General features: G+C 49.1%; 1 protein-coding gene across 1 annotated transcript in view; it reads right to left on the minus strand.

Moving 5' to 3' along the window:
• Nucleotides 1-16,083, minus strand: part of Gas6 (growth arrest specific 6) — a 29,966-nt gene extending 13,883 nt beyond the window's left edge. The window contains exons 1-5 of the mRNA XM_029531921.1: nt 15,809-16,083; nt 15,393-15,559; nt 7,063-7,087; nt 4,870-4,932; nt 253-375 (exon numbers count right to left, since the gene is read on the minus strand). Of these exons, the coding sequence (XP_029387781.1) occupies nt 253-375; nt 4,870-4,932; nt 7,063-7,087; nt 15,393-15,559; nt 15,809-15,887 (457 nt within the window). The 5' untranslated portion in view covers nt 15,888-16,083. The remainder of the gene's footprint in view (nt 1-252; nt 376-4,869; nt 4,933-7,062; nt 7,088-15,392; nt 15,560-15,808) is intronic.
• Nucleotides 16,084-24,315: the final 8,232 nt, after the last annotated feature.

Below are 24,315 nucleotides of genomic sequence, written 5' to 3' on the forward strand. Positions count from 1 at the left end.
GCTGATACAGGACAGACTGTAGGGATACTGTAGGGATACAGGACCGATGCTTATACAGGACAGACTATGGGGATACTGTAGGGATACTGTAGGGATACAGGACAGATGCTGATACAGGACAGACTGTGGGGATACTGTAGGGATACAGGACAGATGCTGATACAGGACAGACTGTGGGGATAGCTGAGCTCCCAGCCTTGGGTAGAGGGTGAAGAGTAGGTGGGGCAGAGAGAAAGCAAGGTGTGGACTCACCTTTGTCACAGAGCCGGCCTCCCCAGCCGTCTGTGCATAGGCAGAAGAAGGTGCCCATGAGGTCTTGGCAGACATGAGTCCCCTTCTTATCACAAGGGTTTGGGGTGCACTGGTCAGGCAAGTCTGAGTTGGAGGATATAAAAATGAAAACCACTCAGGATATCTCTGAAAGCCTCACTGTCTCACATAGCTGGGGGTGGTCAGAGCCTCTGGTGGGGGGCCCCCATGAAGCTCCCAGGGGTTCCAAAGCAGGCTGAGCTGTGATGGAGGGTCCTACCTTGGGACAGAAACAAATGTGAGAAACTTTTAAGGCCCTGAGACCAGTTCCAGCAACACCACCCAGGTCTACTGGGCTATGCAAAGAGAGACTGCTGGCTCATGCCTCCCAGGAAATGGGTCTTCAAGATCCCTGAGAAGGACTTGGGCACATTCTCTCCACAGCACCGGTGGAGCCCACTGCCAAACACTCAGGATCTCAGCACTGAGGCGCCACATCAGGTGTACAGTGGTCGGCCAAACAAGACGCAGGGGTGACTGAGCCATATAGCTTTAGTCTTTACTTCTAGCCTGCAGTTAAAAGATCTTTCAATGTCACCACCCTCCACAGAGTACCTTAGAAATACGGCTGAGACACCCCCACACACACACATACAGCCTGTGCCATGCCTCGTGTGGAGGCGGGAAAACTCCAAGTGTGCTTCAACCTCAAGGTTGGGAAGTCACAGAGAGAGCCATTATTATATCCTGTTCTCAAAGAACCCTTTCAGAGGTTGAGCAGATGTGGGCATGACCCAGAGGATAGGAACCCCGGGCTCTTCACTTTGCTCCATCTGAAGGGGTCTACAGTCTGCCTGGATGGGGCGGGTGGGGGTGGCTCCTGTCTACCAACAAGCTAGATCATTCTAAAGCAGTGGTTCTCAACCTTCCTAATGCTGTGACCCTCTAATACAGTTCCTCAGGTGGTGGTGACCCCCCCAACCATAACATGATTTTTCATTGCTACTTTATAACTGTAATTTTGCCTCTGTTGTGAATTATAAGTACTTAGGTTTTCCCATGATCTTAGATGACCCCTGTGAGAGGGTCATCCAACCTCAAAGGGGTCATAACCTACAAGTTGAGAACTGCTATTCTTGAGGGTCTAGAAACATGGGGGTATCGGCTCTTATAACTCTCCCAAGGGGGTGCCACCTGTTATCCCTAATCAGTCCAGACTGGCCTCCCACGTGGACTGGCATTCCTTCACCCAGAGGTCTTATGCCACCTGGCAAGCATCTTCATGCTCCCCGATTCCTTCTCCTTGATGTATGTATGCCCTATCTGTTGCCTGACCGAAGACTGGCTCTAAAATTTCACTAGTAGAAGATATGAAATGGGGCTGCCTCTCGACAGCACATGCTGAGCTCTGACTGGATGAGGGTAACCAACCCCATTTCCCTCCTGTCTATCTTCGAGAGTGTGGTTAGCATCAGCTGCCCACCCAAGCCCCCGTTGCAGGAGCTGCATCTGGGGGCAGGAGTCACGCGCGATCGAGCACTCCTGGAGTATAGCCATACTTGTAAATTTTTTTTTTTTTTGCCATCAGCTCATGCCTCACACTGGCAGGCAATGCTACACCCTACGGGCTGGGTGGGCCCTCTGTGATACTTGAAAAGCTGAGACCTGAGCGCTGAGGACCAATAGGAAGCCTGAGCTGTCCTGCTCTGAGGAAGCAGCCGTGAGATGTTTCCCTGGTCTTCCTCTGCTTTCGGTTGGTGGACAGCCATTTTGAGAGTCATGACAATTCACATCTGACTTTGATTCTTGGTGTCGGCTCTTGGGCATCCCTAGCCTATTTGCTGCCGACGTAGGTCTGAAGCCAGCGTTTGTTCCTTCTTGAGTTACAGGGAACAGTTTCAGGCCAAGCCAGAGGGGGATTGAAAACACTGGCCACTGTCACCAGGAGGTCATCCTAGCAGGATGCTAGAAGTCTTCCAGGTCACCCACACCCGTGTTTTCTCCACAGGTGCTCTCTTAACTCCCACACCTCTAGACGGAGAGGGTAATCTTGCTGCCTGGCAGGGACGGGGGAGCACCAGGCATAAGATAAGGCAGGGCCAACCTCTGGATTTCCCAGATGCATGCAGAAGCTCATCCAGGCTTTTCAGGTCAGCCTCATTCCTGGCAGCCTCCACTTGTCCTGGGCCAGCTGGGCTGGATGCCGAGCCCATGGCAGGCATGGGAAGCAGGTCTAGGCTTCTCGGGGAAGCGCTGCGATCTGATTTCCCCCACTGTGGCCCTTCCACGTTTACATCCAAAGGCTGCTGGGTTTGCACAAATTACAGCCAACAGGGTGCCTGTGAGTCTTCAACTACTTTTGATTTCTTCAGAGTGGCTGTTGGCAGATCATTATAAAATGTCATTTTTCCTTAAGCAAGTAAGGGCTGGGTAAAGTCAGTCGCCTGTAAGTGAGGGGTCAGGACTGGAGGGCCTCGTTCCACAACTGCTGTGGACTTGTGGGAGTCCACCTGAGGCCAAGACGTGGTGTTCAGCTAACCTAAGTGTCTGGTTGGAGGCCTAAATTTATTTCTAAAGTTTACACTGGTAAATTTGGCACAAGGGCTGGTTAACTTGGCCAAGAAAGCCACATCTACCCATTGCAAAATCTGTCCTCAGGCCGAGGGATGGCTGCAGTGCCAACTTCCAATGGAGTAATATTATTTTTAAGAGAGTCCCCCAACACAGAGCCAATACCAAAACCTTTGTCCCTCCGTCCCTAAAGAAATACCACCCACGACATGTCATTTCTTTTCCTGTTGGGAATTTACCAAGTCCCATGATTGACCCTTGGCGGGTGCCCAGAGCTTCTCCACAGACACATTCCAGAAAGGTGAAAGAGTGGACATTGTTTTGCAGGCCCTGAGGGAGCCCCCTTAGCTTTCCACAGGCAAGCCGCTATTCTTACATTGACAGCTCATCCTGGGTCTTTTGTGTGGCTGTAGGTGGAGTGTGAAGGGTGAGCTGGCCCACCAGGTGGCAAGTTAGGACCCGGGTACCCATCCTGTCCAATCCAGACCCTGTGTTGTGGGCCCAGAAAGGAGCCCAGACCCCTAGAAAACCCCAATGACCTGACTCACCACCACTGCCTGATGCTGTCTGTCAGGGGATCCCACTGGACATGACGGAGCCAGGAATGGCTTGTGAGAAAGGAACGGAACGGGAGCCAATGCTCTTCCTGGCACCAAGCGGGCAGAGTCCATGCTTAGACTACGACTTCTCCCTGTCACTCTAGTTGCTATTGGCATGGTGACCAGCCCCCATGAGGTGAGGTAATGAGCTTCCAGAAGACCCCCTATGGCCAAGGCTCACCTAGGGCTAGGTCTGAGCTCTCTAGAAATTGCCAGAATGGGGGCCTGCAAAAACTTTTGCTTTAAGTTTTAACAAAAAATGGTTAACCAGAGAACTCAGGCAATGACGTGCCGTGGGCAGCAGGGTGAGGAGCCAGGTACAAAGGGAAGCCTGCAGAGCTGGAAGGCTTGACTCAGCCTTGCCTTCCCATGCCTCGGCAGGAGGATATGCGGGTCATCGGGCACTTTTGCACAGCCTCCAGGAGGGGCACAGACGACAACAGCTCAGGTGGGCACCCATGGGACCTGGGATGAGCAGAGCCAGGCAGGAGGCAGCTTTGTGTTAGCCCTAATATGGCAAGGCATCTGGCAAATGAATTTAATGTATCTATCTGTCACCAGCAGACACAGAGGTTTTCTTCTCTATTCAGCTCAGGGACAGGCTCTGGAAGTATAAGCCCATCCTCCTCTTCCGGGCCACCTACCACCTAAGGAGCAGAACATCACGTTCCCCCCCACCCCACCCCTGCCCACTAGAAAGTGTCATTGCAATCCAAAACATCTTAAGAGGGTCTGAAGCCACAGTCCTAGCCACCAACCAAAGCAATAGAATAACCCCTCAGAGCACAGGGGGCAAAGGTGAATGTCTGGGGACAATAATTTCATATGTACCAACAAATAAGAAATTATAAGGAAAGAAATGATCATCCTTGGGTGGAGGAAGGGTTGTGGGAGGGGCTTACTGGGAGAAGGGCCATGAGTGGGATGTAAAGTAAATAAATAAATTCATTAATTAAAAAATTTGTCTCTGAGCCTTTCTTAGGAACCAGAACTGTGGACAGATGCATAGCACATCATTCTAGCTAGTGATAACAGAAATAAAACCCCAACGCTGGTCAACTTGCCTCAAGCTGAGCCAAGGAAGCTGACATCTGACAGGAGATGTGATTGTACTCGCCCTGGAAGGGACTCCTGTCAGGGTGACCAAGGACAGGGTGACACATGTGTGCAAAAGCCATGTCTGCTTCCCAGGGGCAGGCAGAGAGCTGAAAGAGAGGTCTTGCCTACATGATGCATGGCAGGGCATACACCTCACACCCTACAGACTATTTAACCCCCTATAACGTGTACATGTACTGTTCATTAGAAACAAAACCGAGATGCACTTAGTCAAAAAAGAAAGTTAAAAGCGCAAGAAGCTGACTGGGGAGGGTCGGACAGCTTCTCCCTCAGCAGCCTTATCCCTGGATACCCAGCTTGTGCTTCAGATGAGGCAGGAAGGCACACTTACTCTGAACGCATGTGGCGAAATCTGGGTTTTTATCTTCAGGCCTGCCATATTTTTTCATACACTCTGCAAGAAACAGACAACATGGTCACTCTTCATCCCTGGGGTGGAGCAGGTCTCCAAATCGGGGTCGGATGGCAGTTTCTTCTCATGCGGACACCGTGGATCTCCAGTGAGTGCATGGCCAACCTGTCAGTACGGAGTGCCTGGCAGGGACAGCAGGAAGGTGTACCAGTGTGACAGAACACCGGACCCAGAACCAGTGGGTGCTGGAATCTCCCATCACATAGACCAGCAAGAGCTACAGTGCAAGTGTGACTAGGGCCAAAGCTAAGCTTCAAGATCACGACGGCCCGGGCAGGACTAAGGGCACTGGTTCTTAGCCTGAAGGCAGAAACGCTCTTAAGGCACCTTAAGCCTGGAGGGTACTAGATCTGGCACACATGTGTGTTCTTCAAGGGGGAGCCAGGAGCCTGGCATTGGAACAGATACAACACGTGATGGCTATGTGTGCTCAGCCACTCTACCTAGTCCTTCAGTAGGCCACATGTGGGAAGCAGTGTGGACAATGTAAGCACAGCTGGGATGCACGTGGAGGTTAACTAGCTCCCTCTGCTTTGGCAGAGAGATGGCCCAAGGCTCTTGGGCTGGTGTGGGGCCTCAGAGGACACCCTGAAGTGAATGTGTATTGTGACATGGGCACAGTTCGCTGAGGACTACAAGGCCAACTGACCCATGGGAAATGGGTAAAGCCATTACCCCTATGGGCCAGAATCAAGAGGAATGGCAAAGCTTTCTTGGGATTCTGAAAACGAGTGTTACAAATGATGGATCAGTGTGTATAAAGACTAGCAACTATGGTCTCTTCCTCTCGTGTCTACAACCTGATATCTACAGAGATTTCCTACCGAGACTAGCTAGCCCCTCCCCTGTGTTTTATCTAAAAAAAATAAATAAATAATAGATTGAAGTCCTGGGTCACAGTCTATGTCTTGGAGAACCCCATGTATCCCAGCTTGACTGTATATATGCCTGTCATTTCTTTATTCTCTTGTCTCCTCTAGCCAAGATTCTGGTACCCAAGCCTGGAGAGTCACAGCAGGCTAGTCACTGGTCTCCTGTGCTGTTGCCAGACAGAATTTATAAGCAGGTGCCTGTGGAACAGAAGGCTAGTATCTTTCCAAAATGTGTGGTTAAAAAGTCCAAAGTCCTAGAATATACACTTTTTACAAGCAATATTGCCACATAGATTCAGGTGTTCACCAAACAGTGCTCAGAGGGAATATAGGGCTTCTTAAAGAAGCAAAGTGACTATCCTCCAAACGAGAATCCTTTTTTTTTTTTTTTTTTTTTTTTTTTTTTTTTTTTTGTCTCTCCTATAAAATCATATTGGAGCAGGGTAGTGGTAGTACACGCCTTCAACCAGCAGTCTGGAGGCAGAGGCAGGTGGATTGTTGAGTTTGAGGCCAGCCTGGTCTACAGAGTGAGTTCCAGGACAGCCAAGGGCAACACAGAGAAGCCACAGAGAGAAACAAACAAACAAATGAACAAACTTATTATGTTTTCCTTGTCACTATGTGCTTGTTCCAGTGGTTGAGAGTATGTGTGGGTATTTTGTACATAGTTCATCAAACTATGTACAAAACCTTCTGTGAGGTTGTAAGTTATAATTGATAGCAAATGTTGATAAACACACAACATACAAGCAAAACTATATATATATATATATATATATATATATATATATATATACACACACACACACATTTTCACACACACACACACACACACACACAGTCTGTGAAGACTCAGGACAGTGAGAGCTGGTGACACGAGCTGAGTCTCACCCCCTCATCCTCACCATGNTTTTTTTTGGTGCGTGTGCGTGTGGGTCCTCAATAATCTCAGAGGTACAGAGTCCTGAGACCAGTAAGTTGAAGGACACTCAATTAGCCATACTTCCAGATGTGGGCAGGGCCTGGGATCAACTGAAGATATCTGCAAAACAGCAGCATTCGTCTGAGGCTTGGGCAACTCGGAATAAAATGATGGTATAAAAAACACACTCGTGTTTGAGTACTGTTGACAGCTCTAATCTCATAACTCCCTTCTCCTAGGAGTCACATGGTAATGGGATTTCCCCAGCATGAAATATGTGTGTATGACAATGAAGCTACTATAGTAACTTTAACTCACCTTGATATCTTGGATAGAAATACTCCTGTGGAAAGAGAAGAAAGGACACAGTTAACTAGCACAGTATGAGGCCTGTTGAAAAGGACTATCACTGGCTCATCAAGCCTGGAGGCAGGAACACAGAAGCATGAATCTTACACTGTGGCTCCCACAAAGTTAGGGCCCAGAAGTCACTGTTCAGAAAGGATGTCACCGAAAGAAGCGGAGGAACTGGAGGCCTCTGCTGACTCAGCCTCTGCAGGATGACTGCAAAGCATGACTGTGTAGTCACCTTCAGGAGGAGGCAAACTGGTGTCACCTAGACCTAACTAGAGGGTGCCTCTCCACATGTCTTCTGAGAAAATGCTTGTAGGATAGGAACACTCCAGGTAGGAGCCCAGTTTCAGTCCTAGGAGAGAGAGTTCTTGTCTCAGGGTTTCCATCGCTGCGACAAAACACCGTGACCTAAAGCAAGTTGGGAAGGAAAGGGATTCCTTTGGCTTGCATGCCATGGAAGGAAGCCAGGACAGGAACTCAAACGGGATAGGAACCTGGAGGCAGGAGCTGATGCATAGGCTATGGTGGGGTGTTTGCTAATTTGCTCCTTCTGGGTTGCTCAGCCTACTTCCTTACAGCACCCAGAACCTCCAGCCCAGGGATGGCACCACCCACAATGGGCTGGGCCCTCCACCACGGATCACCAATTAAGAAAACTCGCTAAAGGCTTGCCTACAGTCCTGTCTTTTTGTTGTTGTTGTTGTTGTTGTTGTTTTTTTTTTTTTTTTTGGTTTTTCAAGGGTTTCTCTGTGTAGCCCTGGCTGTCCTGGAACTCACTCTGTAGACCAGGCTGGCCTCGAACTCAGAAAGCCTGCCTCTGCCTTCTGAGTGCTGGGATTAAAGTCATGCGCCACCACTGCCCGGCCTACAGCCCTGTCTTATGGAGGCATTTTCTTAATTGAGGTTTCCTCCTCTCAGATGGCTTTAGCGTGTGTCAAGTTGACATAAACTACTCAGCACAATTGACCCCTTGTCAAACTGACACACAAACACGTCAAATTAAGTCTCAACCTTTTCTTTCTCATTCATCCCCAACATCTCACATTAAAAACATAAATAAGTTTAAAAAGTCCCACAGTATTTACAAATTCAAAGATATTTCAAGTTCAGTCCCTTTAAAATACCCAGACTCTTAAAAATCCAGAAAAGTTTGAAATTGTTTTCAACTGTGGGCTCTTTCAAGGGGCTTAGGTCACTTCGCTGGCTCTGCCCTGTGCAGCACATACAGACTGTCTAGGCTCCGGTTGGCTGCACTCCACTGCTGATGCTGTTCTTGGTGGTCATCCCACGGTTCTGGAATCTCCCAAATGCTGGCTCTTCCTCTACAACTGGGCTGCATTATCTCCAATAGCCTCTCCCGTGCTCTCTTCAGAAACACCAACTCTATTACACATTGTCAAGCCTCAGCTGCTCTCCATGACCCTGTCGCACGTTCAAAGCCAGCGCCACCCATTGCCTCTCACACTACCGAGGTCAGCTGCCAGCACAAGGCACATATCTGGAACAGTTTCTGTGTGTTGACTCTCAGGGAACACTTTCCAGAACATTTCACCTCAGTGATGCTGGTCTGCTCCATCACCGTTAATTTCTCAGCGCCAGCTGACCAGCATCAAGAGAGTATCCCAGCAAAGCTAAGGTTTCACATCAGTAGCTCTTCAGCTAACCAGAACCACAGAATCGAATTCAAATAACAAGAGGCCCCAGCGGAGCCTTTGAACTCCCCCACCCCCGAAACTCCACAAGTCACATCTCTGTTGTCTGCACTGTGCTCAACAGTCTTATCTTCCAAGCTCCCACAGAACAGCTCACTGAGCCTCAACACGCAGTGGCTTTTCTACCCAAAGTCCTTCCACACTCCTCCCCCAAACACACGGTCAGGTCTGTCATTGCAATACCCCACTATCCTGGTACCAATTTTTGTCTTAGTCAGGGTTCTGTCACTGTGATGAAAAACCATGACCAAAAGTAACTCGGGGAGGAAAGGTTTTATTTGGCTTACACTTCCACATCATAATCTACCATTGAAGGAAGCTAGAACAGAGACTCAAACAGGGCAGGAACCTGGAGGCAGGAACTAACGTGGAGGCCGTGGAGGGATGCTGCTTACTGGCTTGCTCCTTGTGCCTTACTCTGCTTTTCTTCTAGAACTCAGGGTGACTGGCTGGGCCCTCCCACATCAGTCACTAATTAAGAAAATGCCCTACAAGCTTGCCAGATCTTATGGAGGCATTTTCTTAAATGAGGGTCCCTCCTCTCAGATGACTCTAGCTTGAGTCAAGTTAACACAGAACTATCTGGCACAGCTCTCTTCATTCTCAGATGTCCCCCATCATTGGTTTTCATACAATATCTTGGAAAAACACATTTTCTGGTTGAGCCACAAATCTGTTCACAAGAGCTCTTGCCTGTCTCTGTAGCCCCACACTGTACAGTGTATATCCTCTGGCTATTCCGGGCCAGTGACCGGAGGAGAAGGAGCCTGTTCAGGAATGATATGAGCAGCAGGCAGCCAGACAGGCCAATGCTACAGACTCCCAGCAGAGAGCCCACCTCACCGGCAATGTGACAGACATTCCTGTTTGTCTTCTCTCACCTCTCTCTCACTAGTGAGGGGCTATGTGGATGAGAACAGAGATAACAGGGACAGAGCATGTGGGAGGAAGGTCCCCATGACTAGGGGGCAATGGGGTGCTTTTCTACAGTCTTAGAAAGACTATCCGGAAGGGACTTAGATGACCAAATGCCCTTCATGTCACAGAGCCAAGTGTGGGGATGCACCAGCAGGCGTGAGGAGGAGTTTGAGTGTTTGTTGTTTAAATGGCCAGGGAGAGCCTTTCATAGCCACGCACATGGAAAGGTCAAAGGTCACAGCATCACCCACACTCCAGTAGTACTGCTGTAGGTCTGTCTTGAGGCCAGCACAAGCCAACTTGACCCCTGGAAGGATGCAGCAATTCTAACCCCCAGCTCAGAAGGACCCAGTGTCTTCTGCAGCTGCCTGAGAGTGGCATAGCTCAGAACTGAGCTCCCTATCCCCCTGCCCAGGACCGGGCAGTATCCTGCCCTTCGCTTCCAGCTATCAATCCCTCTTCCGGGCCTCCTTGGAGGACCTCACCAGCCAGGCTGCAGCTGGATAGCTTTCGTGGCTGCCTGATCAGACTACACCTGAAGGCAGTTCACACCCCAAAGACAAACAAAACCCACACCAGAGGACGATGTTGGATGCATGCATTATCCAGACGGAGACACATCTAAGCCCAGAGCGGGGTGCGGGTGAACTGACATCATTTCCTGTTGATTGCAAATGGGACGGCCCAACTGCACAGTCAACTGCACTGTCAACTGCACTGTCACCTGCAGAACACCATTCGCACCTGTATTTGTAAGTCCTCTCAGACTCTTAGAGGCCAAGTCATCTCTGCCTTGCAGAAATAAGGCAGTGGACTGGCTTTTTTGTAGAGTCGGGGAGAGCATGTTACAAGCATCCTCAATTTTGATTTCTCATCATACATGGACAAGCCCACCACAAAACTTGCTTCCTCAGGCCCTACGGAATGCTCACACCCGTACCTCAGCCCTATGGATGCTGACTCTCATAGGCCATGGGTACCCAACTGGGATGCTGCTTCATAGACAGGCACTCCCAGGGAACTCTGAGCATCAGATGCTCAGGGTGGAGAGAACACATGTTCTACCTCACCAGCATTGCACACGGAGCGTTACAGTGTGAAGATGTGGACAGACCTGCTCACCTGAGTTTGGGGAACATTCTAAGCATGGACAGGAAGACATAGTTTCAGGGGAGAGCTTTCAAATTCTGGGGATATCTCGGCAGGGTATTTCACCTAGATGTCCCTTCTCTGCCAAGAGTTCAAATCCCAAGTCTCAGGTTTCTTTTCCTGTGAAGATGCCCTTCCTTATTCTCCCCTCCCTACACTGGGCCTCTGTCCCTCTTGTCTAGTATTCTAAGAGTAAATGGGATGGAAGGTGTTCTACCTGCCTTGGAACTGGCCTTCCCCAAGCTGTCCTTGGAGAACCCACCATGTCAGGAAAAATGTCCTTAGTGGGTAGAAATGGTTTAAACATGGTCACCTTGGTCCCGGACCCTTAGAACTAACAGTGCCACAAAGTCCCATGAGAGTGCAGCAGCAGCAGCAGCAGAGAAGGGTCTGGGGGCAGGCAGGGAGAATGAATTAGAGCCAGCGAGAGCTGAGAGACAGTCAGGGAGGGAGAGGGCAGAGGGGGTTTCTCATTCAGCTTCCAGAGTATTAATCCTCGCAGCCAGCCAATCCACTAAGAATCTTGCATCTTAAATTTTAAAAAGGTGCCAATCAGCAGCCAGGCCTGAGGTCTCCCTCCCTGTACGGGGCAGAGGCTCCAGCTGGGATTAACTTCTTGATTAGGAACCTCTGGAGGCCAGCTTCCTAAACTGAGGGAGCAGCCTTAAAGGATTAGGTATATCACTGAAGAGATTCTGCAGAAGGACTTCACCTGGGGCAGAGTTACAACCTCAGGGCCTCTGGGGGGGGGGGGGGAGGGAATTAGCAACTGGGACGGGGAACCCAGCCAGTGAGAAGGAAGTGCCGGGAAGGGACAGTAACAATAAAAAGGGAAACCAGATAACAGAGAGGCTGTGGAGGAGAGAAGGGACAGAGAGATTAGAAGTGGCCAGGGGCTGCCACCACAGGGGAGCCGCCACCGAGGAATGTGGGTGGAGGCGCCCAGTAACTGCGTGGAGGGATCCTGTATTTCCTCCCCGGAGAAAGCCAGGAAGAAGCTTCCAGTATCCGCTCTCCGGAGGGCCCAGACCTGGCCCCTTTCTTCCTAATGTCAGTAGAAATGCTAACTGAACAGGGCCGGACTCTTCCCAGACACAGCGATTAAACAAAACAAAACAACCCCGTGGTTCATCACGTGGGAGTAGGCCTGTTTCCAGCTATCTAGGCCCACCGTGTATGGAGGGCAGGGCCACACTGTCATCCTCTCCCTGGGGGCCCTGGAAAGGAATAGCAGATATAAGGAACAGGTGTGTGTGCAGGTGTGCATCAGCTACCGTTGGCTAGGATACCACTCGGAGCCGCAGGAGGCTGGCTGGTCTACTCCAGTCCACAACAGCGGGGAACACACAACAGGGTTTTTAACAAGTACTGAGAGCTTTCACTAAAAACCACACTGACTCCTCATTCAGGCCCACAAAAGACTTGGATGAAGGCCTGGCACCTACGTTTTATTTGCATTGTGAGTCTGTCACTTGCCTTATTTATTTATTTATTTTGCAACGGAGCATGCTAATCCCTCGGGCACTGTCTACATAAAACTGAAGACACATACCCAATCTCATCCCCCTGCAGGGTTGACCGCACAAAGATAAGTGGATACGAAGGGTATGTTAACATTTTGTCTTGTCCCAGATCCCTGAGGGAAGTTAACGGGGGTCTCGAGGGACAACAGAGTCTTAAGAGATCACTGAGAACTGTTATTATGAAGGAACCTGCACTCCCGAGGACCCCCCCTATCCCCTCGAGGAATAAGGACTCCTTCTAATCACTTTGCAGGACCAGCACTGAGGCAGCATTAGCCAGACCTCATTTGACAAGCCCTGCTTAACTGCATATCTCATACACAGTGCCCAGTCCTTCTATTTAAATTTAAAGCTCACATCAGTGTCCCAAAGGCAACCCTGAGGTGAGGCCACTGGACCTCTTGTTCCTTCGTCATTGTGAAGTGACTGTATCTCTGCCTTCTGCTTTTCACTACTTCTAGTATCTATGGATAGAGTGACCCAGGCAGCCAAGCCTAGATCTTTGGCATTCCCAGACCTGGCCCTTTTTACCCTAAAATTTCATTCACAGATCAGCCCAGGAATGATTCCCCTAGGGCCATTGTGAGAATCTGGTCTGGTAGGTGATCGGCAGACCACAGCTTCTCATTGTCACAAACAGTGGGGCAGGTAAGCCCAAGCCACGCCCCTTGTCAAGACCATCACAGGGGCCTTCTCTTACACAAGAAATGAGCGACATTTCAAGGCCAGGAAAGCTGACCTAGCACCTTCACGGGAAGGTTAAGTCCCTTCCCACCCGTCCTTCTGAGGCTATGAAGGTGACTGGCACTTGCATGTCCACTGGTGCGGGTCTTCCGTCTCCCCAGGGGTATGGAGTAGGGGAGGCTCCCGCCATGGGTCCCTGCAGAGGACCACCAGGACTCCAGAGCCCAGCTTGATACTACCTCTTCCTGAGGCTTGCCCAGTACCCCACAAGGTCGTGAGGAAAGTGAGGAGCAGCCGGATTAAGGCGGCAGCAGCTAGGAGAGTGCTTTGATTTGGACCTCTGCAAGGAGGTGAGGTGCAGGCTGGATGCCGGGCGAACAGCTTCCATGCTGCAGGCAAGAGGCACAGGTCAGGCATCTGAGCTGACTCGTGAGAGGAAAACCCCTGTGTTAGGGTGTAGGGGTTACAGAGGGACAGTTTTAGATAGCTCTGATTGGAAGAGGTGTACGCCAAGCCCTGAAGGAGGCAGGCTCTGACAGGACCAGAGGGGACTGCCCTTTGGAGCATTATAGTCTGGATTCTCACCCAAAAGCTGACAGAAGAGGGGAACCCTCCCATGGCCCAAAGAGAAGTTATTTGGAGGAGGTGGGGGTCCTGAGGACATTACTCTCTTTCATGTCTTCATTTCACACCTTTGCAAATAAAATCATAATAAAAACATACAAGCAATTAAAATCAGAGGGACTTGACTCTAAGAAGAGCAGCAACTCCCTGTCCAGGCAGTCATGAGGGGCCAGCTTGGGCCTGTCTGCCCTGGCAGGCAGGCTGCAGAGGGGCGGGACTCCATGGCTGGGTGGTGGCCTTGCCTCGCTCTCAACTCTTGTCACCACAAGCCCTGTCCACCCTGAACGGCGGCGAGAAGCTTCATGGGAGGGTGGAGTTGTAACACACAGAACCAGTCACCTAAGCCCCACAGCCCAGGTGACCAAGGACTGGGGCTTGTCCTAGAATGCTGATAGCTGAACTCACTGGGTCGTGAGCAGTCATCAAAACAGAGAAGCTGCAGCAAGGGTATAAAAAGGTCTATCCTGCTGTAGATGCCTGGGGCAGCACCGTGGTGGGGGTGGGGCACAGCTTGTCGCCTGATCTTGGCTTCCACACTGGGTAACAGTGCCAAAGCAGCTATGGTGACACTGAACAGCTGTAGCCCTGGTATCAGGAAGGCAGCTTTGACAGGGATTGTCCAGTCAGCCGATTAGACCCAAGTCAAAGCAAAGGCCCAAATGGCTCCCGCAGCTCCATCCTCACATCACGTGGTCCTTTACTTCACCTCAGAAGAATTCTTTGAAGGGAAAATGCCAGCGGAACCCAACATTGTGAAACCATACCGATTTGGCAGGTGACTGGCGGGGGGGGGGGGGGGCTCTGCATCACTACGGAGGCCTGTGCGCTAGTCCAGATTCCAACCTCAGGCATGCCCTACGCTGGGGTGTGTTCCCCCATGAATCCACTCAGCCCTCACACGCACCTTCTGGGGAGAGTCCTGTGCATACATAAGCTGCTGGCTGCAGTTGGCTGTACGCCTGCTCCATTCCCCAAGGACATTATTAATAGAAATTTGTCCTGGGCCAGCACAGCCCTTGCAGAGGCAGGTGCCGGCCCCTTTCCTCACGTTGCTCCCCACCCGCCCATATGCATGTTCTTTGCACAATTCCAGCCATCATATTTTTGGACCTGCTGCTGCAAGCAATTCCAGCCTTGAGATCTTTCAATTCCTCTTTCAGGAAAACCCTGGGTCCCTCCGGAGGAAGACCAAAGAGAAGCCCCACCCCTCACCTCCAATCCAATCAAGGGACGGGCAGTCTTAGGAGGCCTTTGAGTTTCAAATCACTGCGGATTTTTCCCACGGGTACTCCCCCCCCCCCCGAGGGTAGGGGAAGGTTTAGTTTGAACATATTCTCAGAGGGGCTTCCTTCAGAGTTTACTGAAGGGATTTCAGCAGAGCCCACTCAAGGACATGCTTTCTATTCCTTTGGAGGAGAGGACTTGGGGGTCAACTGAGGAACTGGGGCTCAAGAATGGAGAAGTGCAAGGGGGTGGGAACAAGACTCAGTGTCTAAGAGTTCTGGAGTGCACGTGGTGGCGCGGTGCACACAAGGATCCTTAAATCTCCAGAAAGGATGTTTGGGATTCCACAGTCCCCGGGTCTCCTGGACCCGCACAGGGTGGGAGTCGGAACTTGTGGCCCCCAAAAGTATGGGTTCTGGGACGCCCAGGCCCCACCCCGCAACCCCTAGCGCCCGCTCACCGTCTCGGGGTCGTTCTCGAACACCTCTCTGGCCTCTTCTTTGCTGCACACCTCCTCCACGCACTCCCGTTCCAGGTGGCCCTGCTTGGCCTCCTCAAAGACTTGGTAGGCGCGGCGCTGCCTGGGCCGCAGGAACTGCGCCGCCTCACGCGCCCGCAACAGCACAGCTGCAGAAAGAAGGGTGTGCAGTTAACCTGCACCCACTCGGGGCTGGAACGTCTGGGGTCAGGGATGCCGGGGACCGTAATGCCTGTGTGTCTGGGATGCTCCGGGTCCATGATACCTAGAGCCCAGAGGTCCGGGGCCAGGATGCCAGGGTGTCTTGGGGAACCTCGCACCAGGATGCTGCGCCGGAGTACAGGTCTGGAGTCCCACACTACGGGGTGGTGGGTTTGGGGGACCCCAGTGGTACTCACTGTGAGAAGACTCGGAGGCCAGCAGGAGCAGCAGAAGCGCAGTGCCCAGGGCGGCGGCGGGCCCGGGCGGTGGCGGCATGGCGAGGCCCGGGCCGGGGAGCCTGGCAGCCGGGAGCGTGCGGTCAGAGTACCCGGGAGGCTGAAGCGAGGCGCGGACGCCGCGGGACACGGGCTCCGGTCATCCTGGCCAAGCGACGGTGAAGGTCACATCCCGGCGGCGGCAGCGCCGCACCCGGCGCTCGCTGCGGTTCTGGGCCGTGGAGGAGGCAGCGGGTGAGGGCGGGGCTTAGGGCGGGTGGGGTGGGGCCTAGGGCGAGTGGGGCGGGGCCTTTGGGGGCGGGGTCGAGCTGGGTGAGGCAAGGGCGGCTGACTGGTTCGACTCCAGTATCTTCAAAATTTCACTGCTAGAATGCGGTAAAATGAAAGGAGAATTTTATCTGGGCGTCCTGCCCAGATACAATTTGACCGTTTTCTATCCTCCTCTGCAGACATCGTTTTCAGAATCTTCATTCTTGGGCACATTTCCTAATGAGATGTAACGTCCACTAAGGAAACAATAACTGTGGCCACACCCAGTGGCGTGGAGGTCCACGGCACAAGATGTTATTCCCTCTGTAATCTGATTTCCACACCACAGACTGAAAGCAGCATTGTGTATTTTCCAGTACCAAAGCTTCCTGGCTCTTGTCTTGGGGCACTCTGCAAGGTCTTAGGCAAAAACACACACACACACACACACACACACACACACACACACACCTTGCAGACCAATCGCAGAATGTAGATATGCAGCAGCCAGCCAAAACCCAATAGGGGAGTTGTTCCTGAGACATCCTTACCTCAGCAGTTTGATAGAAAAAGATAGGGAGTCAACCCCCCCCCCTTTCTGGGTGAATGCAACCCAGATTCTTGGGAGCACACAAGGCCATTACTGGTGGAATTATTCTTTAAGGTCATTTGTTTGAAGGTGGGGCTAACAAATATCTTAATTTCAGAGAAATGACTGCCATGGGAATCATCTTGAAAGGGAATTAAAAATTGGATAAGCCACTTGTGCCTGTTTCCAGGCCAGAATCACGGCACTCCCAGGAAACCAAGCCAAGAGCTTCAGAAGCCAGAGAGCACCCCAAATTTCCTAAGGCTGCCCCAGGCCTACAGACACCATGTGCTTGGGAAGAATATTCGCCGTATTAATTTTCTGCTCTTTCTTAAGAAGGAACACTGGTTTCAAAAGTGTCCTTGGTTATTCACGAACACTCACTGCAAGCCAAGTAGAGGTCTGCCATTTCTGAGGGTTCTAAGGAACGGGCATGGGTGGGGAGGTCAGGTGGTTTGCATGTCTGCGGTGGCTGCTGCCTGTGCCCCTGTGGAAGGTTGGAGGAAAGATGCTTTTTCTAGTTACTTGAATCCCCCACCCCCTATGAGAGATAGCTTCTCTGGCTTTCTATGGTGTGGTTGTGACACAGATGACCAGGACCCAGCACCACCTCAGCTAGATGGAGTTATCCAGATCTTATGGCTTCCTTTAGCCCAGACCTCACTCTCCCCTACATTCCCAGTGTATTCTCTCTGCTGGGCATCCCAGTGAAGATGCCTCACATTATACAGACCGTTGGTTTAATGAAGAGCATCCTCCTGGATTTGACTTAGAAAACGGAGCAAAGAGGAAGCAAATGTGGGGAGAAGTGGATGGAGGGCACTGTAACCGAGTCATCAACACAAACAACAAGCAAAACGAATGAAACAAACAAACAAGCAAACAAACAATTTCCTTTCCAAGGCAGCCATGGAAAACCGGTAAGAAACAACCCGGGTAAATATTTCACATTTGATGTGCCCTGCGATGGGGATGGTGAGGCTCAGCCCCACAGGGCAGGAGGTTGGAACCGTCTGGGGTGTTGCTAACAATCTGGCTATGGAAAGGAAAGCTGGTTGCTTCTCCTGTCAGGGATAAGCTCGGGTGGGCTGTGGAGGTTGGGTTGGGTGGAAGCGTGGCGTCTGGACAGAATCAGTTCTGCACGGTCCCCAAGGCCACTTCTCTGTGCAATACACTTGAGCTGAGACACTCTTGTTCTTCTTTAAAATGAGTTGCCCTGGGAACAAACCAACATTCAGTTTGGTTTCTGTTTGGGGTTCGATAGCCTTATCGATATACACAAATGCCTATAAGTTGCGTCTATAAGATAGCTTTTGACATATCTGAGGCCCAGGTGTTTACCTATGTAGCAAGATGACACAACAGCATCCAAAGAGTGTCTGTCTCCTTTGCTAATTCTTCCTTCCCAATGTCCCTCCCATCCCGAGTTCCTATAGTCTAGAAAACAGCTTCTGCTACTTCACATTAACTCATAGTTTCTAGCATTACATAAGACAAATCTATATTAACCATGTTTTTTGCTTGGCCTTTTCAACCAGAATATTTTCATTTTTGCTCACTATATTCTGTTACATGGATATACTTATTGAAGAACATTGAGGACTTTTTTTTAAAGATTTATTTCTTTATTTTATGGGTATGAGTACACTATAGCTGTATTCAGACACACCAGAAGAGGGCATCAGATCCCATTACAGATGCTTGTGATCTGGAAGAGCAGTCAGTGCTCTTAACCACTAAACCATCTCTCCAGCCCAAGTTGTTTTATTTTTTTAAATCAGACAATAGGCTGTGAACACTTATGGACCACTTATGCATAAATTATCACATGCCGATATGGATTCATTTCTCTCGAACTCTCTTTTTATTTTAAGAAAAACTTTATTTAAACAAGAGGATTGACTTGAAGGAATGATTCTGTCCATGAGTAATTTACCCCTACTTAAAGACAGATTGCCCTGCTTGTAACAACTATGTGCAAAAAAATTATAAAAGTGTCCTTGGTTTTACAATGGTAGATGAAAAAACATTAAAATTCTCCCATCAAACAAGGTATACAAAGATTTTACGTCATTGGGTTCTTTTGTTAAAATGATGAAAAGACAATAAATTACTGCACCATAAGGAGTGGAATGAGCAAGTCACTGATGGAGAAAGGGGGTGTTTTCACAGAACCAGTACCGTCCCCCAGACCAGCCCCATCTGATGTCAACCAAACAACATTGGCCACATTGTTTAAAAAAGAAAAAAAAAAGCAATATGCTTGTGTACACATACCAGTTACTTTATGTGCAATAAAGAAATGGGGACAGGGAAATGAAGGACTAGAGAAAGCTGTACCGTAGTAGCCAGGATGTGGCAGAACCAAATCTCAGCTTTCTAGTTGAGAGTGAGAGTTCCTGTGGCTCCTGTGGCTCCCGCGTGGCTCCTGTGGCATTTGGTCTACAACAAAATTCAGGAGGAAAGTAGCAGGTTCCCTTTTTAGTAGACACCTCCTGTCTGCTGTTGGAAAACACCAATCGTATCTTCATCCTCCATTTCCAGCTGTGCAGGTGTGTCCATTTCATTGACTGGTTGTCCATCAAATCAGAATCCTTCCTCAAGTTTCTTGTCAGCCATGGTGAGCACCATTGTCTCCTCAGCTGCCACTTCACAAAAGAGGCACCAGGTCCGCACTGATGGCGCATGCAGGCAGCAGCAGAAGGGGCAGCTTGAAGGTTTTTAAACATTGTGTTTGTTTAGTGTGTGTGTGCATGTGTGTGTATGTGTGTGCATGTGTGTGTGTGTGTATAACCTGTAGGAATCTCTCTTTCTCCTTCTTATTGTTTAAAATTGTAGTGTGCCTTGTGCATCCACATAGCTTCTCTGATGAAATGTGTGTTTAAATTTCCTCCCTTCCTCCCTCCCTCTTTCCTTCCTGTTTGAGATGTTTGTGTGTTTCAAGAATTCTTTAAATAGTCCAGATAAAAGGTCCTTATCAGATGTGTGGTTTGTAAATATTTATTTCCAGCCCACACCTGTGTTTTCAAAAAAGCAGGCATCTTAAGTTTGAGATTACTGGCTCCCCCTTTTACGCTTCTATTACATTTGTCCAATATCAGAAAGGTTTTATCCTAGAAATTATTGCAAAAGTAAGTTTTGTGTTTAGGAACATGATCTATTTTAAATTAGTGAGACTTTATCCAGGTGAATAGTCATTTAGTTATCAATAGTGTTGACCCATTATGCAGCATTCTGAATAGATGGTTGAGGTGTAGATTTCAGTGTGTGTGTGTGTGTGTGTGTGTGTGTGTGTGTTAATGGAACAGTTGTCCCAAAATTGTTTACTGAGGACTATTCTACATCTAGTGACTTGTCTTAGTGTCACCAGTAACCCACTGATTTTACATGTGTGTTTGTTCATTGTCTGTTCTATTCAATTTAGTTCTATTTATTTATTTTCCTTTAAAGTTAGTACCATTCTTCTTCTTCTTCCTCCTCCTCCTCTTCCTCCTCCTCCTCCTCTTCCTCTTCTTCCTCTGTGTAGCCCTTGATGTCCTGGAACTCACTTCTGTAGACCAGGCTGTCCTTCAACTTAGAAATCTACCTGCTTCTGCCTCCTGAGAGCTAGGATTAAAGGTGTGCACCACAGTTGACTAATACCACACTTCTTTATGATAATAATTGAAGCCAGGTAGTATATTTAAATGTTCCCTCCTTCCTCAAAACTGTTAGTTTAGTCTGTTTTCTCATTTGCATATGAATTTTTAGGACAGCTCTTCTAAAAAGATATGTTGAATTTTAATTAAGATGACATTGAATCTATAAATTGTTTCTGGAGAGAAAACATTTTTCAGTCTCCCATCTCCTGATCTGTAGATGTGGTCAGCATCGTTTATTTATTACATTATTATTAATATATTATTATTATCTCAGCAACATTTCACAATGCTCACTGTCAGACATGGTGTGTATTCAGCAAGGCTTGTTCCTGGGTGCTTCATCCTGTTTCAGTGGGTTTTAGTTCTAGCACAGGGTTTTATTATGCAGTTCAGGCTAACCTCGAAAACCTCCACCCTGTTTCGTGTGTGTGTGTGTGTGTGTGTGTGTGTGTGTGTGTGTGTGTAAGCCAGAAGTCAACCTCTTCAGGAGCAGTCTAACTTGTTGAGACTGTTTTTTATTTATTTATTTTTTTTCTGAGACAGGGTTTCTCTGTATAGCCCTGGCTGTCCTGGAACTCACTTTGTAGACCAGGCTGGCCTCGAACTCAGAAATCTGCCTGCCTCTGCCTCCCGAGTGCTGGGATTAAAGGCGTGTGCCACCACGCCCTGCTGAGACTGGGTCTTTTATTTTCCAATAGCTGAGCAGGCCTGCAAGCCCAGAGATCTCCCGATCTTCACCTCTTTAGAGCCGGAATGAAAAGCATCTGACTTCATGCCTGGATTAAAAACACAAAACAACAAACAAACATACCCCACTTTTTAATAGGTTTGGGGGATCAAACTCGAGTCTTCATGCTTGCCCAGCGAAGACTTTGCTGAGCTGTTTCCCCAGACCTAAACCCCTGACCCTCCTTTGTTGCTCCAGTTCTGGCACTGCAGGTGTGTGCCACCATGCCTAGCATGGATTTTAAAGAGTTAATTTTTTATGTATGTGAGTATTTTGCCTGCTTGTGTGCTTGGTGGCCACGGACGCCAGCTACTGAAATGTCTAGGAGCTGGAGCTAAAGATGCCTGTGAGCTGCCTGCAAGATGCTGTGAGACTGTGGGGAATTGAACCGTGGTCCTTTCCTGTGACTGTCTACTGTTAATTATTTAAAGGCAGCTCTAGACCCTGATATTGTCTCTTGTCTAGAGGCAAACAATCTCCAGTCATGGGTTTTATTTAAGATTTATTTATTTGTTTTATGTAAGTACACTCTCTTCAGACACACCAGAAGAGGGCATGAGATCCCATTACACATGGTTGTGAACCATCATATGGTTTCTGGGAAATTGAAATCAGGACCTCTGGAAGAGCAAAGGTCTTGACTCTTAACCTCTGAGTTACCCCCTCCCCCCCCAACACGGTCATGTTTTAATGAAAAACATTTCTCAGCCCACTATAAAATTAATTTAGTGTTTTACTAACCAGTAGATTTTAAAAGTAATTTTAAAATATAATTTCATTTTATTTTAATGTGCATGGGTGTTTTGTCTGCATGTGCATCTCTGCATCACATGCATGTCTGGTGCCCAGGGAGGCCAGAAGAGAGCATTAGATCTTAGGGAACTGGAATTACAGATAGTTATAAACTGCCATGTGGGTATTGGGAACTGGACCTCGGTTCTCAGAAAGAGCAGACAGTGCTCTTAACTGCTGAGCCATCTCGGCAGGTCCCTAACAAGTAGATTTCTTAAGGTACAAAGCAGACCCGCAGAGTTGCAGGCTTAGATTTTTTTAACACCTACTTTTAATAAGGGTTCCCAAGTGCTTTCTAGCCCACCATACAAAGGTAGGGGAGAAATGATGGTTACTAGGACAAGGGGGTGTGGACCTGTTTAGAAGTGGTTCTTTGGGGGTGATTCCAATCTCTGTCAGGACACCAGCAGACCAGTTCAGTAGTGTCAGGATACCGAACACAATCTGCAGTGGTAGCACGATCCAGCAGAAACTGCCAGGCCTCCGCTGAATCAGCCAGGACACCAGGAGTTCTCTGCCATGCTTCTCTCAGTGAAGCAGTGAAGATCAGCAAAGATGAGAGACCTACGAAGCATGGCAAAGCCAGCTATGGAAGCGCCCTGTCCCCGTGTCACTGGCCGTTGAGTCCTACTTATACTCTCTCCAAACACCACATGATCTCCCATGGGTCTTGCCCCAGCAAAACACCACATGAGTCTGCATCATGTGACACAACCAGAAACTTCCACTTTACAAGGCTTATCCCCAGTGGGTAGGGAATCTCCTGCTTCCTTCTGTCTGCTTGTGTGCAAGCAATGATTAGGCTGTAATCATTTGTGTGCTTGACAACACAAAGACCGAGCTGGAGATGGGGGTGTCCTGGCTCTAGTAGGAACTGTTTTAAACTTTTAAAAGCCATTTTCCCTATTCATACCCAAATTTCCTTACATGAAGAAAGCTGTAAGGCATGTCCTTGCTTAGGGTGCAGTCTGTTAAAGGAGATGGCAAATATGAACTCCTTGATGTGCAATGATGGGAGACATTGTGCCCACTCCCCAGTCCTGCTGCAGCTAGGGACTCTTCACCATCAGCACAATTGGGTCCCAATTCTAGGCTGCCTCTGGGCTAGAAAAAGACCGGCAGCTCTCTATTGGGGGAGGGTCTATGATAACCATGATAACTGGTCTGCCCTGGAAAATGCCCTTATTGAATAGCATCAAAATAACATCAAAATAATGCTGTGCAATGAATACTTGTGTCCTTCAAATAAATGCTTATATTCAATCCTTACCCAAACCGATGGTGCCAATCAGTGGGGCCAACCAGGGTAACAAGTTGGGGTAAGTGTAAGTCATGAGGGTAGAGTCCCTGATGGGATCGATGTCATAGAAGAAGAATCAGGAAACTTGAAACTCCCCCATCACATGCGGACATACCAAAAAAGTTCCTGCTCTGAACCAGGTAGCCTCTTAACCAGACTCAGATGTTCTAGGAAGCCTCCAGACCCGATCTCCTGACTTTCTGATCCTGGACTTCAAGGCCCAAGCACCATGAGAAGTGACATGTGAGCCATGTGGTCTGTGATAATTTACATCAGTGGTCCAAGCATCCTAAGAAAGCAGGAACCTCAGGAGCTCTGTGTCTCAGAGGTTAAAGGAGGGTGGGCCTCCTCTAAGACTAGCAGGTCTGAAGCCCTGACCAAGGATGAAGCAAATATGTAATGAATAAAGGCCCAGGTCTCCTTTTCTACAGAGTTTGGAAGAATGGAGTCAGTGGATGTGGACATAATAAACGGTGTCTCCTTGTGTTGGTCGCTTCATCAAAATATTGTAAATATTTGGGGAGAGGGTTTATGAAAATAATTGTGCTTTAGGTGGCCTCAGCAGAGGAACAGAATTCAAACACAGACTGGCTGAGGCCAAGGCAGAGCAGCAGGCAGAATGGGTGGATAGCAGCAGGCAGGGAGAGGCTCAGTCTAGGTAAGAAGGGCACACATCTGATAGCTCAGGATGTGTGGCCCACCCTGTTGAAGTTCCTCAAAGTCAGGTGTTCCTGCCCAGAGCTGCCTGAGAGACTTACCCAGGGTTGTACCTCCAACACAGAAACGCTGATTACAGCTGAGAGCAAGGGAGAGTTCAGACTAGTGTACCTGCCCTCGAGGCAGGAGCCCAGTACAGGAAAAGTAGCCCCTGCGGATATGGAAGGAGCTCTGTGTGGGGCCCCACAGGCAAGGGGCAGAAACAAGTTGTCTTGGCTGGTCCTTTGGGGATTAGAGCTCTGACTCCCATACACTATGTCACAGGGCTAATAAGACCTCCTGCACCCACATTACCAGGGGGAAGGAACTGGACTTTTAGGACCTTTCACATGCTTACCTCTGAATTCTTTTTATAATGACCAAGTATTTCATTCTAATGAGCATGATTTAAAAAGACCCAGGCAGCTCAGCCGTAAGCTTTGATGTTTCCTGCAGAAAGAGATGTTGAGAGAA

Source organism: Mus pahari, chromosome 19 (assembly GCF_900095145.1).
Source record: "Mus pahari chromosome 19, PAHARI_EIJ_v1.1, whole genome shotgun sequence".
Lineage (NCBI taxonomy): Eukaryota > Metazoa > Chordata > Mammalia > Rodentia > Muridae > Mus > Mus pahari.